The 18,169-nt window shown below is 42.1% G+C and overlaps 1 protein-coding gene across 3 annotated transcripts in view; it reads right to left on the bottom strand.

Moving 5' to 3' along the window:
- The window catches only part of LOC115090504, a 991,523-nt gene that overhangs the window by 45,738 nt on the left and 927,616 nt on the right, over positions 1-18,169 (bottom strand). For all 3 annotated transcript variants that reach the window (XM_029599682.1, XM_029599683.1, XM_029599681.1), the window contains one exon: positions 16,814-16,883. In XM_029599682.1, coding sequence (XP_029455542.1) covers positions 16,814-16,883 — 70 coding nt within the window. The remainder of the gene's footprint in view (positions 1-16,813; positions 16,884-18,169) is intronic.

Raw genomic sequence — 18,169 nt, 5'->3', positions numbered from 1 at the left:
TGCTCTGGCATGCCGGTCATACCTATAAATCAATCTAGATGAGTCCCAAATCCATCTATACTAATGGAGGATCAACACAGCAATAGATGTTTGGATTCGGTTTATGAATTTATGGTAGAAAACTAGCTTCATCCAGATAAAATGGAAGATGACACGATCATTTCTGAACACTGGCATATTTAATAATTAGTCATGATAATGAAAGAAGTAATATATATTGAAGGGAAGATATTCTTTTCATTTTATATGATTTTTTTTGTCTCCTTTCTGAAGGGAAAGGAGTTTCATGAGCTTGCTATGTTTTTGTGTGTGTCCCCTTAATAGCATTTGTGTTTGGTGCCCTATCTATACTGGGGGGACATGAGAATTCTGCCAGGGATGGGGGTTTTCTTTGGATCCAAGCATACAGGCATTCCTTGGATGCATGAATGTACATGTCCTGGAAAGTAAGCTCCATTAGTTCAGGGAGGAAATTCTTGTTATTATGTCCTGGCATGAAAAAGGCAATGTTATAACTCCTCACATAGCAATAAAATCTGCATGCACAATATACATGAAGACTTTACCGATATTCTCAAAAGAGTCAATTTTAAAAGGGGCGCTCGGGCATCCATGTGCGCGCAGTTCCCAGCACGCATACATGGACATGCCGATTTTATGACGCGCGCGAAAGGGGGGGAAATTTATTTAGAAGCGTGCGGTGACGCGATCGGGCCTTCCCCAGTTCCCTCCCAGTTCTCTCCAATAAAGAACTATGTATTATTATTATGTAGAAATATGTATCATTTACTCTTTGGAAAACAATAAATCTTTATATCCTATATATATTTATAACCTGTTGATCTACAGATATACAATGTCTCAGCATGTCTATCTATAGACATAGACATACAGAGAGATATGAAACAAGAATCCTCAATTTAGAAATAGTGGGTACATGTCAAGCCACTTCAGCAGCAATACCACAAGCGTAATAAAAAGAAAGAAAAAGAATACAAAAAGCCTCACTTGCTTCCTTTTTCTGAGTATTGACATTCTTGTGCAGCACTGGGAGAGCTAATTCATTTGCCGGTTCTAAGAATTTTTGAATCTATAGCCAGTAATTATTGGCATTCAGGGATATAAAAGAGGAAAACAATGCAGGCAAATTCTAGCACATTCATGTGGCATCAGGAGTTGAATTAGGATCGTCACACCCCATTGAATTATCAGCCCCCCCTATTACAGCCTTATTAAAATGGTAATGATTATACGGCAGCAATAGGCAGGCTTGGCGCACCTGTCAAAAAACTACACCGATTATCCTGTTCATTCAACTGTCTGGCTGCTGAATCTGTGTCTCAGGTTTACTTTTGTGTTTGAAGGTTTTTTTGGGTGGTTTTTTTTTTTTTTTAAGAAAGATACAAGAACAAACAATCCATCTGAGTGGACAAAACAAATATCCAATTGCATTTTCTTCTTCTATCTTCAATTTTATGGTGTGATACCTGGTACCGCAAAGTCACAAGGTAACTTTTCAAAGGCCTTAAGAGCAACAGACCTTTTCTTTTTTTTTTAATTTAAGAAAAAGACAAAAAAAAAACAAAAAACGAAAATGTAATCCAGGAACTTGGATTACATTATAGAAATCTAGATTAACTGTTGACTGATGACATTAGAAATTCTAATATTTTGCACAAGGAACTTCCTTTACTTTCTTTCCTAATACTCAAATCAAATGTGTATGTTATGGTGTACTAGGGATTTCTTTTTCTATTATGAAATGTTGCTGGGAAATCCTCATTAGCAATACTGAAGCGCAATTTAATTTAACGCCTCAGTCATTTGCCTCAGAGTTATAAATCATTCAGCACATTGGCCCTTATATGCTACCTGTCAGAAGATGCATTCGTAAGAAGAATGAATATATAAAAAATCAGTATCAATTTAAAAAAATGGGTAACACTAGTCACTTTAGAACTTAGGTATTCAATTCAAATATATTTCTACACACCAAAACCATCTTTTCCCTCTTAAACAGAAAAGAGAAAGAGCTACAAATGGACTTTACAAAAAAAACAAACCCCAAAAAACTGTTACATAGATTCAACATTTGATGTATACAATCAACAGCTGTAATGTTTACTATATTTTGATCCTACAAAGAACAAAGGTTATTTATTGGAGCATGAATATCTGCTTTTAAATCATTATTTCTATTAGCTCTTCCTGTAACAGAAAGGTCACTTTGAATTTGAACAGTATTATGGCATCTGCATTGGAAGCTCTGGCACTACATGCTCCAAATAATTCAGAAAGCAAAGTCATCAGTGAAACAATTCCAGATTGTTTTTTTATTTCATTTACTAGAAAATGAAATAATTTTTTTCACACCATCATAGCCTATCCAGCTGTAACAGTGGGATATCTCCTTTTGAGTTTGAATGAGAGGTTTATTGTTGTATAGTATCTGCCATATCTAGGCAGCAGTCCCAAGTGAATGGCAAATTGCTGGAGTTGGCTTGTTGCCTATTTGGAAATTGTTAAATAGTTTTGTAAAGTAGAGTTGCACACCCATAATTGGTGTTCTCTGTGAATAGTGGGGCAAACAAACCACACAACTGGTGATGTCATCCAACAGTGCTGACACGGACGTGCTCTCTAGGTCTCAGAAGGACTTAAAATTCTCACTGAGCTTGCATGGCTATTCCTGTGCAGCTGCCACTGCTTAAGCCTCTGCAGATTCTTCCCTAGTTATGCTTCAACTATAAGGGAAGGAGGGTGGAACTGTGTGGCTGGTTTGTCCCACTGTCCGTGGAGAATACAAGTGAGCAACTCCTCTTTCTACATGGATGAGCTGGACAAATCCAGCCACACAAGTGGTGATTGCCAAGCGGAGAGTTCCACTAGGAACTCTTAGTATTATTTTATGCAGCCTGGAAAACAGGCAGGAGGTGGAATTGAAGCACCTGTTTAAATACATTCTTTAGAACTGCTTCACCAAAATTGCTTTCCTTGTGAGAATCCTCCTCAAGACAGTGATGTTTAGTAAAAGTATGTTTGGATGACGATATAGCTTCTTTACAGATATCTTGAACAGAAAGAAATCAAAGATGGACAATTGAAGCTGATGTGGCAAGCACTCAATGAGCTTTTATTTTGCCAGAAATAGAATTTTCAGATTGTGCCTAACAGAAAGCGATACAATCTGAAATCCATGTTGATAATGTTTATTTCATTTTTGGTGATAAACCTTCCTTCACTGGATCAAAAGACAACAAATTTAGACTGTTTAAAAGATTTTGTTCAATCCAATTAAAATAATAATACTCTTCTAGCATGTGAAAATAACAAGTAGGAGGTAGATACTCAGCACCACTTAGCCGGATAAATTTTGATTTAACCGGCTAAGTAGCGGGGGCTGAATATCTGCCTGGGACCAGTGGCCACCACATAGCCAGATAATTATTTATCTGGCTAAATACAGTTAGCCGGCTTACTGGTGGGCAGGACATGGGCAAAACTGGGAGAAGTTGAGTTAGCTGGATAAGTAATCTGGCTGACTCTGGTTGGGCCATAGATCTGTCTTATCTGGCTAAATTTTAGATGTGATTATTCACTGATGCAGCCACGCCACTGCTTTTTATGAAAGCATCTTCTGACAGCATTACTGGCATGAGGTTCTGGAAAGAATGTTAGAAGAACAATTCATTGATTTAAGTGGAATTTTGAGACAACTTTTGCCAGAATTTTTGATGAGTTCTTAGAACCACTCTATTTTTGAAAATTTGAATATAAGGTTTTTGAATTACCAGAGCCTGGAGTTCACTTATTCTTCGTGCTGAAGTCACTGCTATCAGAAACAAGACTTTCCAAGATACAAAATTGAGATCTACTATAGCTAGAGGTACAAATGGAGAAGACATCAATGGGTGAGCACTTGGAGATCCATATTCAGAAACATTTAGCCGGATAACTCAGGAGTTATCCAGCTAAAATGAATATGTGGGTATTTATCCAGCTAAATTCTAGCCAGATAACTTTTGTCTGGCTAAACTTTGGCTGGATAAGTTAGGGGAGGAGCTGAGTTAGTCAAATAACTTATATGACTAATTAGCTGAGCCGCATAGCGGCAAAATATGGACCTCTTTGTTACTTAGATGAACTCTTTCTAAATTCAAATTTAGAGCTGCATTTGATAGATGGGAGCAGATAAAGGGATTCTTTACTTGAGAAGCACACCAATTAGTAAACCTCTTCCATTTACAGTTGTCTGAGCATCGTGTGCAGGGTTTCCTTGTTGCTAAAATAACCTCTTTTCCATTCTTGGGAAAAGGCAATGCAAAGACAAGTTTACTTTCAATATTCATGCTATCAGCTAGAGACTGAAGATTGGGGTGCAAAAGAAAGCCAAAGTTGTGAGTAGGTAAGGTTGGAAATATTTGTAGATGGTGGTTTGATTATTAATCGCTGCAGCTATGGGAATCAAAGTTGTTGAAAACAGAATAGTGCAATGAATATGATTGGGCCCTTGTCCTTCTTGAGTTTGAATACAGTTTTGATATTAGGGGAAGAGGAGAAAATGCAGACAGAAGGCATGAGTTCCACGGAATGGCAAGTGTCCATTATAGAGAAGCTGGTGTTGCTCTCTTTGAACAGTATAAAGGAAGTTTGTGGTTTGAAAGTTCATGAAGAGATCTACCTCTGGTGTTTCCCATAGTGGTGAGATGTAGATATTATTCTTGAGATTAGATGTGATGGCTTAATGAGTCTGTTAGGACATTCAGTTTTCCTGGGAGATATATGGCACTTAACTGTATTTGTCTTATAACTGGCCAGTTAAGAACATAAGAACATAAGAAAATGCCATACTGGGTCAGACCAAGGGTCCATCAAGCCCAGCATCCTGTTTCCAACAGTGGCCAATCCAGGCCATAAGAACCTGGCAAGTACCCAAAAACTAAGTCTATTCCATGTAACCATTGCTAATGGCAGTGGCTATTCTCTAAGTGAACTTAATAGCAGGTAATGGACTTCTCCTCCAAGAACTTATCCAATCCTTTTTTAAACACAGCTATACTAACTGCACGAACCACATTCTCTGGCAACAAATTCCAGAGTTTAATTGTGCGTTGAGTAAAAAAGAACTTTCTCCGATTAGTTTTAAATGTGCCCTATGCTAACTTCATGGAGTGCCCCCTAGTCTTTCTATTATCCGAAAGAGTAAATAACCGATTCACATCTACCCGTTCTAGACCTCTCATGATTTTAAACACCTCTATCACATCCCCCCTCAGTCGTCTCTTCTCCAAGCTGAAAAGTCCTAACCTCTTTAGTCTTTCCTCATAGGGGAGTTGTTCCATTCCCCTTACCATATCTTGCATGCTTCTTTGCTTACCATATCTTGCATGCTTCTTTGCAAACATTCTTTGCTTCTTTGCAAACGTTCTTTGCCCCATTCATCCTTGTTTGTTTATGTAGTATATGACTACTTGATTATCTGTCTGGATTTGTAAATTGGTTCCTATTAACCACTTCTCAAAGACTAGGAGTGCTTTGACGATGGCATTGAATAATAGATTTATGTGGTAACATTTCTCTTAAAGGGATCACATACCTTGTGCGCACATCGAATTCAGATGTGCACTCCAGCCTTGCCTGGATGCATCTATTGTTAGTGTTTGTTGTATCTGTAGTGGATGAAAGCTTTGGCCACATAAAAGATTTTCCAGAAGTGTCCTCCAATATAAGGATTGGTTGAATAGTTCTGAAATCGATATCTTGTGGGACAAAGGTTGAGAATGCTGATTCTAATGCATGACTCTGTCTCATGTGCAGATGAGCTAGCAGGACAACATGAACTGTTGCTGCCATGTGACCTAACAGTCTGAAGAAAGATCTCGCTGTGACATAATGTTGGTTATAGAATTTGTGAGTTATGTGAACCAAGTTGTTCATCTTTAGAATAGGAAGAAAAACTTTCCTTTATTTATGTATTTATTTATTAAAAATGTATAAACCACCTATCAATATTTCTAGGCAGTTTCCAGAATAACACTCATAGGGGTAGATTTTCAAAGGGTTACGCGCGTAACCTGCGAAAATCCACCCCTGCGCACGCCGAGCCTATTTTGCATAGGCTCGGGGGTGCGCGCAAGCCCGGGGGCACGCGTATGTCCCACAGCTTCGAAAAAGGGACAGTTCAGGGGCGGGCCAGGGGCGTGGTGGCGGTTTGGGGGCATGGCCGGGGGCATGGCAGTGGTCCGGGGGCAGTCTGGGGGTGGGTTCGAGTGCTCCGGCATAGCGGCCTGTGCCGGGGCATGGCGCTCCAGCAGCTGGCCGGCGCGAGCACATTACGCCTGCCTCAAGCACGCGTTACTTTCGGAGCAAAGGTAGGGGGGGATTTAGTTAGGGATGGGGAGTGGGTTAGATAGAGGAAGGGAGAGGAAGGTGGGGGGGATGGAAAAAAAGGTCTCTCCAAGGCCGCTCCGATTTCGGAGCGGCCTTGGAGGGAAAGTGGAAAGCCATCGGGGCTCCCCTCGGGCTCGGCGTGCGCAAGGTGCACATGTGTGCATCCCCTTGTGCATCCCCTTGTGAATGAGGAAATATCGGGAGTAAAACCCATTTCCTCTTTGTGAGGTAGAGATTGGCTTTATAACTCATACTCTCATAAGGGAGATAAGCTGTTTTGATAATATCTGTAGCAATTCTGTAGACAACTATTGATGTGTGTGTGTGTGTGTTGGGGGGGGGGGGGGGGTGGTGAATGGTAGAAGATCCAAGAAATTGAGAGAATATCCACTATGTATTATGCTGAGAACCTACTTTGTCTGTTATTATTATAGAGCATTGATTGTAATAGTGCATCAATCTGCCTCCCACTGGAAGATAATGGTAGTCAAAACTATTGACCAGATTTCTATTTGAGATGAGTAGCTCTCTGTTGAGATTTCTCCTTTGGCCTATGCCTTGTTTTTTGATGATTTTGAGATTGCTGTGGAATCTGTTTAGATCTACAATATCTTCTCCTGGAGTAATAATACTGCCTCTGATAAGAGTGAAGTTGAAATTTCCTCTGAGAGGATTGGTCTGATATAGCTGTCATTAAAGTTTAGAGTATACTGCAATGATCTTTAATCATATTGACTGCTTCCTTCTCTTCTCTCCAAATAAATTATCTCCAGTACATGAAGCATTCACTAATTTATCATGTACATCCTCTCTGATGCCAGAAACATTTAGCCATGCAAGTTTTCTAGATATTATTGTTATGGCAGAGAATCTTGATGATGTATCAAAGGTTTAGATAGATTTCACCAGATGTTTAGAACATTTTTCAGAATCATTAAGAAGAGGTGTTAATTTGCCTAGTATTTCTTGAGACAACAATGTCATTGTTTCTCTGATTTATTTGTATGGAATTAGTGTGCTGCAGTTCTTAACTACAGTATTGCTGCTTGGAACACTTTCTTACCTGCTATATCCAGCTGTTTAACTTTTTTCCAGGGGGTGTGCTGGAAAAATCTTTAGTCTTTTTTGCTCTTTTTAACATTGTTTTGACTTCAACTGAATCATGAGGCAGTTGGGTTTTAATATACCCTGGACATTGTTGAACTCTATATTTCATATCAATATTGTTGTCTGTAGGAGGCAAGGTAAAAAATTCTTTACAGATTTTTAATTACATTTCCTGAAGTTATTTATGAACTGGGACTGCTATGGTTGTATATTTCTGAGTATTGGGAACTCTTCTGTGGAAAATGTATTCTCTTGGAGTTCAGTGAGAATCGATGATGCCATCCTATGAAGAAAAGCAGAGAATGACAAATCATCTGATGGATTGGAACTCTTTACCAGCTGTGGTGATGGATTCAATGGCAAATCTAAGAAACTTGGTGTTGAGTTTGTGGACCCTTGAGCCGGCTAGAGACGATGAAGGCGCACCGTGAGGAGGCCCACAGTGGAAGTCGTAGCCGGGAGGCGGTTCAAGTCAGGACACCCACCGAATCTTCACCACTGGAAGCCCGAGATCCCCCCGGGAGGAGCCCTTGAGGATCCGATCTGCTTGGACTTAAGTGCGGTCTCCTGAAGGCGAGTACTTGAAGAGTAGTCCAGAAGTTATGAAGCAGAGGAGAAGCTGGAACCAGGAGACCAACTGGAACTTCACCACTGGAAGCTCGAGATCCCCCCCAGGAGGAGCCCGTGAGAACCTGAGCCGCTTGGACTTAGGCGAGGTCTCCTGGGCGGAGCAGTCCAGAAGATATCAGGCAAGAGATGAGCAGGAAGAGGAACAAACCAGGAGTCGGGGCAGGCGGCAGACAGCAAAGACTGAAGACAAACCAGGGTCAAGACAGGCAGCAAGCAGGATACCAGAGGATGAGCCGAAGTCAGGAGCCAGGAGACGAGCCAAAGTCAGGAGCCAGGAGACGTCAAGGAAGGGCTGGAGAAGGAACAAGACAGGAACTAGCAATACTCCAAAGAGCTAACCTCATTGCAAGGCGAGGTATGAAGGGAACAGCTGGGTTTAAATACCCAGCTGCGTCTGACGTCATCCCAGGGGCTGGGCTACGATTTCCCGCCGTGGCCCCTTTAAAACCCGAACCCCTGCACGCATGCGCGCGCCTAAGGGGCGGGGTTAGAAGCAGGAACTTGGCGGCGTCTCCCTCGTGGAGACGCCGCTGCAGAGAGGCTGTGCTGAGGCCTGAGAGCGGCCGGGGAATGCCGCGACTTGGCCGGCGGGGACAACAGAAGAGGTAAGGGACCCTCGTGGTCTGAGTTTACAACACTTGGAATGGATTGGAAAGATTGTGTTTCAAAAGATAAAAAAGAATCTTCTTCTGAATCTGAGATCATAATTGGGGAGTCCAAGGACAGTGGGCTTTGCCTCCAAAGATGCAGCATGAGGTTTATCTTCCACACACCTTCGTGCTTTTTGATAAGGTATAATGGATGATTGTGAATGTAATCCAGACACAAACTTCTCCAAAACAGGATGCACAATTGAATTAGGAAGATTTGTGGGGAAGTGCTTTATATAAGTATGCATGAAATTCATCTACATCTTCTATACAAAAAGAGGACATTCTGAGGAAGTTTGATGTTGGGTCAAAAATGGTGTTTTTGACTCCGGTACTAAAACTGGCAGAACGATCTTTCCTGCTTGTAATTGGTTTTTGCGTCATTGATTGCGCATGATTTTCTGCTCTGAGGTGGACAGCATGGATAACATTGGGGCCTTCAACTTTTTCAGTACCAATGAAGATGCCACAGTGTGCATCTTTGGTGCTAAAATTATTTTCGTGCCAATGTTTTTTTTTGGCCTCGAAGTTTGTGTTGGCATCATAAACTCTTCTGCATGTTTGCCCATCAGCAGAGATCGTCAGTGCTAGATTTAGATGGTGATATTGACAGCAATGTGGCTAAAGGAAAAATGGGAATATTTCTTTCTGCAAAAGAGATCACAAGGCAGCAGAATGCACTTTCCAACTTTGTGGAAGCATTTCCCCCATCACCCTCACATACATGGCTAAAGAAAAAATGGAGAATGGAGCATTTCTTTGTATAAAGCAGGCTTTTAGACACAGGAATAATGTGAAGCTGTGAAGGCAAGCCATTATCCTCTCACTGCTTACTTACCCCGGAAAGTTGGTTTTGCAGGCTGCAAGAAAGACATTTTTCAGTCCAACTGAAAGCAAAAAAGAGCTGCTTCTTCTGCTGGTAGGGCAAGCTTACTGAGGCCCCTTGATTGGTGGATATTCAACAACCCTGTTAATCTTTCCTTCTCTCTCTCCATGCCCTTCCTTCCTCTTTCTCCATTGTTTCTTCACAGACAAGGATTATCCCCAGAAGGTCCCCCTCCCAATCTTATCAAAAACAAACACACAAAAGCAGCAGTGTGCCTTCTAGGAACTTGCTGAGTTGTGCAAAGTCAACTCAGGAATCACAGACTTCATAGCTTATAAGCTTCCTAATGCTATGTGGCATTTGAGGGGGAATTTCCCCCAATAGGAAATCCTGGAAGGATTGAACTTCTGGACTTCCCTCCTGAAATTTATGCCTCTGAGTGCCCACATTCTTTTGAAAATGTACCTCTAAATCTATATGGTTTGTAATATGGCATCCTTAGTAAGAGGGGAGGTTGGCTCCTGAACCTGTTTGCTACAAGGAAAGTAAGACTAGATAGGGCCCCAGGGGTCGGGAACCTTTTTGGCTGAGAGAGCCATGAACGCCACATATTTTAAAATATAATTCCGTGAGAGCCATACAAGACCTACCAAATTAATTTACTACAACCCCCTACTCTCCTGATGCCCCCCCAAGACCTGCCAAATTAATTTACTACATCCCCCACCCTCCTGACCCCCACCCCCCCCAAGATCTGCCAAAAGTCCCTGGTGGTCCAGCGGGGGTCCAGGGCTCGCAGACAAATCTTTAATAAAAAAGTAAAAATCTAACAAACCCCCCCACGCTCCTGACATCCCCCAAGACCTCTAAAATTAATTTACTACAATCCCCCACCCTCCTGACCCCCCCAAGACCTGACAAAAGTCCCTGGTGGTCTAGCAGGGGTCCAGGAGCGGTCCGGGAGCGATCTCCTGGACTTGGGCTGTCGGCTGCCAGTAGTCAAAATGGTGCCGACAGCCCTTTGCCCTCACTATGTCACTGGGGTCGACCAATGGCAGCGGTAGCCCCTGTGACATAGTGAGGACAAAGGGCCATCGACGCCATTTTGATTACTGGCAGCCGACAGCCCAAGTCCAGGAGATCGCTCCCGGACCCCCGCTGGACCTCCAGGGACTTTTGGCAGGTCTTGGGGGGGGTTGTAGTAAATTAATTTTGGAGGTCTTGGGGGCGTCAGGAGGGTGGGGGGTTTTGTTAAGATTTTTACTTTTTTATTAAAGATTTGTCTGAAAGCCAGATGCAGCCATCAAAAGAGCCACATCTGGTTCGCGAGCCATAGGTTCCCGACCCCTGAGATAGGCTGTATCAGCATCTTTTCTTGAAATCAAAATCTTGATTTGTCAAAAACATACCATAAGCTTTAATTTTGCTCAGTTAACAATGTTGATGCATGAAAGAAAGATAATACAAAATAATATTGAGGTCTATATTCAGACACAGTCCAGAAAGCAAGGTTAGCCAGATAAACTTATCTGGCTAACTTTGGAAGCATATTTAGACAGTGCAGGCAAACTATTGAATATAGACAGCTATATTATTGGGTCATTTTTCAAAATGCATTGAGGACCTATTGCACGTTAAAAGGGGTCTAATGCATGTTAGGTTCAAGACATGTCACATTATTTTTTGCATCGCAAAGACACATGCAAATCGGCTGATCAGTATGCAAAGGGGTGGAATTTATTCAAATGAGTGTATCACAATGCTAATTGTGCCGATTTAACACACAGTAATGCAGGATTGAACATGGAAATTAACTACACCTATTATTTTTGGCGGTATGGAGAGAAAACGTTTTTAGCGCACCATAACTGCCGTTATCGCGGATCACGGCTATAAGTGCAGAACGCAATATTTTGGGGCTACTTACTGACAGTCCTCCTGGGCCAATAAAATAAAGCTTGTATTACCTGCCCTGTCTTCCTAAAACTACTATGTTTGGGTCAAATTTACTTGTAGTGGGCAACTGGATGATTCAGGCTGCTCGCCGCAGACAGCAACACCACCACCAACCGGCAAGGGACGTTCAAAGCCCTCCTAGGGAAGGGCCTACACCGGAGCATGAGCCACAGGCCCTGCAGGGAGAAGTTGAGATCCCACTACTTGGCTTGGCACTCAGGTGGGCATGACGGAGGAGATACAGGGAGTGCATCTTTCAACCACGAGCCTCCTTATTGGGCATGCCAGAAGATTATGTGATTAGCAGGTATTGCCTCAGCTGTTAGGCTATCCTGGAGTTATACAAGGAAATCCATGAAGGTCTGGATCTGCCCACGGAAAGGTCCCACACTATACCGGGCCTCACCAAACTATTGGCCACTCTGCATTTCATGGCATCTGGCTCCTTCTAGATGACAGTAGGGGTTGTTGGGGGAATGTCCCAAGGCACTTTTTTCCACTGTCTGGGACCGGTCATAACAGCTGTAGGTGACCACATTAATCGCTATATAGCATTCCCTCAGGACAGGCAGGACTTGATGGATGTAAAGAGAGGTTTGTATGTCATTGCTAACTTTCCCAATGTTGTGAGAGCTATCGACTGCACTCACGTAGTCATTATCCACCATGGAACAGGGAGCAGATTTACCGCAACAGAAAGCTCTTCCACTCCTTCGATGTGCAAGTGTTGCATGATACTCGACTGTGCATCCTCGACATGGTGGCCAGGCGTAATTCTCCAGGACCCCTACAATCACCAGCTCATTGTCCTGGATACTGAATTTCAAGGCCCTTAAACAAACATGCCCTGCTGCCTGCCTGCCTGAATGGGGTGCCGCTTCCCCCTCTGGAGAGGTGTCCTCCCTTTCCTGACTCTCGCACCCTCTCCCATCTCCCCTCCTTTCCTCTCCCCTCCTGACCTTACCAACTTCCTTCCCCTCTCCCCTCGCTGTCTATCCCTACCCTGTCATCTTCCTCCCACTGGACTCGCCTGCCTATCCCCTTCCCCCTCCCCCCTCCTGCCTCCTCCTATCCCTTCCTCCCTCCCTATCCTACTCCTGTCCCTGTCCCTACTCCTGCTTCTCCTTCCCCTAGCACTCCTACCCTAGTCCTCCCTCCTAATCTCCTCCCTTCTCCCCTTACAATCCTCTCCTCCCTCTCCCTGCTTCTCATGCTCCATCCTCTCCACAACCACCTTGCCTCCTCATTCCTCTGCAAGACCACCACCACTACAACTCCTCCACACTCCTCACTCCTCCAATCCACCACCTGCGCACCCCTCACTCTTCCACTTCTCATACCTCCTCTTCCTCACCACCTCCTCACTCTTCCACTCCACCACTCCTCACTACACTGCACTCCTCACTCCTCCACTCCTCATACTACCTCACTCCTCCACACCACCTCCTCACTCCACCACATCCTCATTCCTCCACACCACCAACACCACTCTTACTCCCTCCTCCACACAAAAATACAGAGACAAACCAAAGAAACAAAATCTTTCACACACAGATAGACAAAAGAGAAAGGCAAAGGTAAACACAAGGAAAAACAGTAAAGAACAGGACAATGCACTCAGAAATCCCTATAAGAACTCCTAATCCACTAAACCACAACTCACCTCCTCTCCTCTAACCTATGCCTCGACACACCCTCAAAGTGGCAGCTGTAGGAAGTTGATATATATATATATGGGAAAAAATAACGTGCCAAACATTAATCAACTCACGCCGTGATGATACAATGCGTACTGCGATGATGCACCGAGCCACATTGTGCTATTTAATTTTATGACTCAGGAGCAATCTGATTAGCCTTGCCATGCCCCATTTTTATCTCAATGCTTAACGTGCCATATTTCCGCTATATTTATAGCATTTTGAAAAATCTCCCAGTTAGTTAGCTGGCTAACTATAACCGGATGACTTTAAGACAGCTCTTTAACTCGATGACTCAGCCAGTTAACTCAACTCCTCCCAGTTATGCCCCTGGACCACCCCTAATTTATCCGGCTAAATTCTAACCATTTAACTTATTAGTCGGCTAGAATTTAGTTGGATAAAGGCTGAATATAGCCAGGCAAGTCATTTAGATGACAACTATTATATTATTGGTCTAATGGCTTTTGAATATGGACTTTATTATGAATTGAGGGGAGAGATATGAGGATCTAGTAAAAAGAAAATATAAAATCAGAAGATGAGTTTCGGAACTCTATTAGGAATCTGTATTTTTATAGCATTCCAGTACTAGGGTCATTAACAATCTCCATGTCATAACAGACAGGCTGAGTAGTCCTGGTTTTGTTCAATTACACTTGTGGACTTGTAGTTCTTTATTTGGATAATTGGAACTTCAAAGATGTGATGAGACTAAATTGAAACTGAGTAGTAGCACAGAAAAGTCACACTTACTTCTTAAATAAAAACCCTACAATTTCATCATGTGGACACTTGGAAGCCTTGTAAACACAATATAAAGATTTCTAAATTTGTTTTTTTTTCTTATTTTTATTTACAATGAACTTATACAGCTCCCTTCACAAGTAGCTTAATAGAGAATTCCTGTTATAGAGCCATCCCACATTACACAATACATTTCATGTATCATACCTTATTATCATGTCTAGAATGCTTTACTCAGTGTAGTTACTGTAGGATCTGTCTTACTAAGAGGATGATTTCCAGCCTACAGCTGAAGGACAGATTCAGCTGCTTAGATTCTGAGAAGCTAAATTAAGTTCATTTTGAGCTGAACCTAGGCGACTAGTTTTGTGACTGAAAATGAGATGACATCTAGATACCTGAAATCTGAATGTCGAGATATAAGCCAGCTATTGCAGTGTCTAGGTTTAGATGTCAAGGTTTGGTGCCTAGCAGTAGCACTGAAAATCAGAAGGGGGGTCAATATTTAAAAGGTCTGTCTCTCTACATCCTGAACTTAGCCGGACAAACAACAAGATTTAAAAATTCCATGAATTTGACCTACCCAGACTTGGTTGGATAGGATTTTAGCTGGTTAAAACCTTATTTAGCTAAGTTGGGGCATTCTGGGGCGAATTGGCACTTAGTCAGATAATGGCAATTTTCAGCATTATCCAGATAACTTAGGGGGCATTTACTGAGCTACATTAGGGTTTTACCATGCAGTTGTAAAAACTAAAAATCAAATTTTAATGTTGTGGTAGTGGTCCTGACCCCAGCCCACAACTCCCTTGTGTATTAAAATTTCTCCTCCCAGGCAAGATGGCTGCCAGATAGGACGTGCAGGAAGCGAGCTCCTCCTCGGCATTTTTCCTTTTGTAACCTACCTATTGAAAATGCCTTACACAAAAAGAAAAGGAAAAGTTCGGGGAGCATTGACTAGCTCCCCGTCGCTAAGTCCTTCTCAGCCGCGGATTGAGGGCTTCCTGACAGGAGTTACCACGACGCCATATGGGCTGGTCGCTGGGGGAATGCAGGAGGAGCGCGTGCACTCACCCCTGACCCTGGATGTTATGCTGAGCCCCGGTGAGCCGACCCGGCCGACACCCCCAGTGCAGAGCATTCTCTCCTCGCCTGATTCAACCCGAAGCTGTTTACATCTAGAGACTCCGGGTGGGGCCCAGGCGAGCCCCAGGACGGGAGAACTGGAAGCTACCGTCCCGAGAGGAGGAGGAATCTGTTGTTCATTGGAGGTGAAACCTGGAGAGAAAGAACTGACCCTTTTTGGGAGCCCAGGAAAACAACTAGCGGCAACTTTTGGAGAGCAGGTTGAACCTCGACAAGAACCTGCAGAGATTAATGTGAATTTGGGACAACCTGAAGATATAATGCTTGGGAAGGTATGGTACGCTTTAAAAGCTATTGATTCGGCTTTGAAATCGATAGCACAATCTATTTTTGAAGTTAAAAATCAAATTAAAGAAAATAAAGAAACTTTTAGAGGTTTCAAGGTGAAATTACAGAGCCAAGAGGAGCAGAAAATGGAGATCTCTCAGAAAGGTTTTATAACATCTGAAACTGTTATGGAAAGAAAAATTGAGAAACTAGAGAACAATTTAAGGTTATTGAACCTGCGAGTCTTAAACTTCCCTGTGGTTAGGATGATTTCACCTATTGAATTATTTAAAACATATATGAAAGAAATTCTGAAGATCCCAGAGGTGGCTTTTCCGGTTTGTACTAAAGCCTACTATCTCCCACAGGCGGGTCTTCAGGCTGAGAGAGAAGATATACCTTCGTTGGATATATCCCAAGTCTTAGAACTTTCGTTAGAAACTGAAATAAGGGAAAGGAAATCAATGCTTATATCCTTTGCGTTCATATCTGATCATAATTACATTTAAAAATGTTTCTGAGAAATAGACAAGCCCTATTTTATGGGGCAAAGATTTGGCTATATCCTGATCTTACTAGATCAACACAGCTGCGCAGGAAGAAATTTCTTGCCTTGAGAGAAAGGGTCACCAATATGGGGGCTCGATTTGTATTAAAGTTTCCCTGCAAAAGTTGTGTAAGATATCAGGGTAATAATTATGTGTTTTTTTGACCCTAAACAATTGCGGGATTTCTTGTTGGGGCATCCTAATTTAACTCCAGAAGTGTGATCGACTATAAAGAAAAATGGGTAACTCTCCTATCTATTTCTTTAGTATATATTGAAATATGAAGTTATTCGCTCTTTTTTTTTTTTTCTCTTGCCTCCAAATTACCTATATTAAGGTATATTTTAGTTATATTTCTTTAAAGATTTGCTAGGTAATGCTAACCTTGTTTCCTTGTTTCATTGTACCGAAATTTCTTTCAAATATTATTTCATGTATTAAACGTGGAAAATTTGAAAATAAAAAATAATAACAAAAAAATTTCTCCTCCCCTCAGCCCCTCCACCCTGGCTTCCTCCCCCCCCCCCCCCCCAGGAATCCCCACCCACATATCACTTGCTTCAAGCTCCCTGGGGGTCTAGTGGTAGCCAAAGCAACCCCCCCGAGGCATTTGGCTTCATCCATTTCATTGCTAAATGGAGCCACCTGGCTTCAGGGAAAAAAACCCTTAGTCTAAGTGTTCACAGGCCTCATGCATATTCATTGTGGATATCCTGAAAACCAGTGCAGTTTGTGGTTGTTAAGGACCCTTGCCTTAGAATATCAGGCCCTTAATTGGTTAAATAACTTTCTGTATTTTATATAATCCCATTAGGAAAAACAGTTATAATAAAATTATGTACTTACCTTAGCATTGTACATTTTCAGCTCTAGGGTTTTAAAATCCATACGTCCAATCAGTGATCTCATAAAATTACTGTAGAACAAAACCACCAGGAAGAAAAAGACATATTACAAGTTAAAAAAAATTCTCCTTTTCACTGTTTCTCTCTGATTGAAAGAAATGTTACTTTATATGACATGTCTATTTTTAATTTCTTTATTCAGATTCTACTTTCCTCCTGAATGTAGTTTTTGCAATGAGAGAAAATGGGGAGCTACCGCCTCATTTTAATGTACATATTTAGTACAACTGAATATTTTTAGCATCTAATCTTGAATATCTCTGGTTGTTGTGAGTTAGACTTAATAGACTAAAGTTTATTTTATTTTAAGACACCGGGTTTGAAATCCATCAAAATATATTCATTTTTCAGAACATGCAGCCCTCCCAATTTTTTTGATTTGTTTTTTTTTTTGTTTAGTTCAGTCCATTTTTTTTCATTTGGTTTGTTTGCCAAAATGAAAAATATATTAAAGCCAAAACATCTATAAAACCAATAAAAAAATTACCCTGAACCACTCAAAAATAAATTTAAAAAAATAAAAAGGACCTCCATCAGCCTTGGCTGGTTTTCCCAGGCCAAAATATTGCCCCAAAATAAGACTGGTGCCAAGGCCTAACTCCAGGGCCTGCTTGGAATGTGCCAGGGCCATATTCTTGTGAATGACAAAAATCCAGTAACCCCTCCAAATCAAATTCTTTTGAAACCAAGTTCTAATGTCTGCTTTGAAAAAATTATTCCCAATTTTTCAAAGCAAACATTACACCTTGGTTTCAAAAGAATTTGATTTGGAGGGGTTACTGGATTTTTGTCATTCACATGAAAAAGTTAACCCTAAAAGTAGTGGCGATTGTGGAGGGCCATATTCTTGACAAGTGCAGGAGCTGGGCATCTCCCACCCTGGCATCCTCTTATCCTCTTCCTGACTCCAGCATTAGGGACAAAAGTGATGCCTAGTCACTCCTGCATTTGTCTTGGCACTTGAAAGATGGCATTGTCCACCTGGGGACAGCGCTGAATAGTCATCATTTCAGTTCCTTCTTCTCGTGTGGCCAGCACCATTTTATGTACAGCCATACATATCTAGAGCTGTACAAAAAAATGGCACTGGCCACAGCAGAGGAAGGTGCCAAAATGATGTCACTTTTGTGCTGTCCCTAAACAGACAGCACCATCTTTAAATCACCAGTATGTGACCAGAAGTGACCAGGCATTGCTCCAGCCACCAATACTGGAGTCAGGAGGGGGTTAAGAGAGGGACCAGATGAGAGCACCCCTGCAGTTCTCAAGGACCAAGCACCAGCTCACTCCAGGCAGG

The sequence above is a fragment of the Rhinatrema bivittatum genome, chromosome 4 (assembly GCF_901001135.1).
Source record: "Rhinatrema bivittatum chromosome 4, aRhiBiv1.1, whole genome shotgun sequence".
Classification (NCBI taxonomy): domain Eukaryota; kingdom Metazoa; phylum Chordata; class Amphibia; order Gymnophiona; family Rhinatrematidae; genus Rhinatrema; species Rhinatrema bivittatum.
This window is presented reverse-complemented; position numbering and strand designations above follow the sequence as displayed.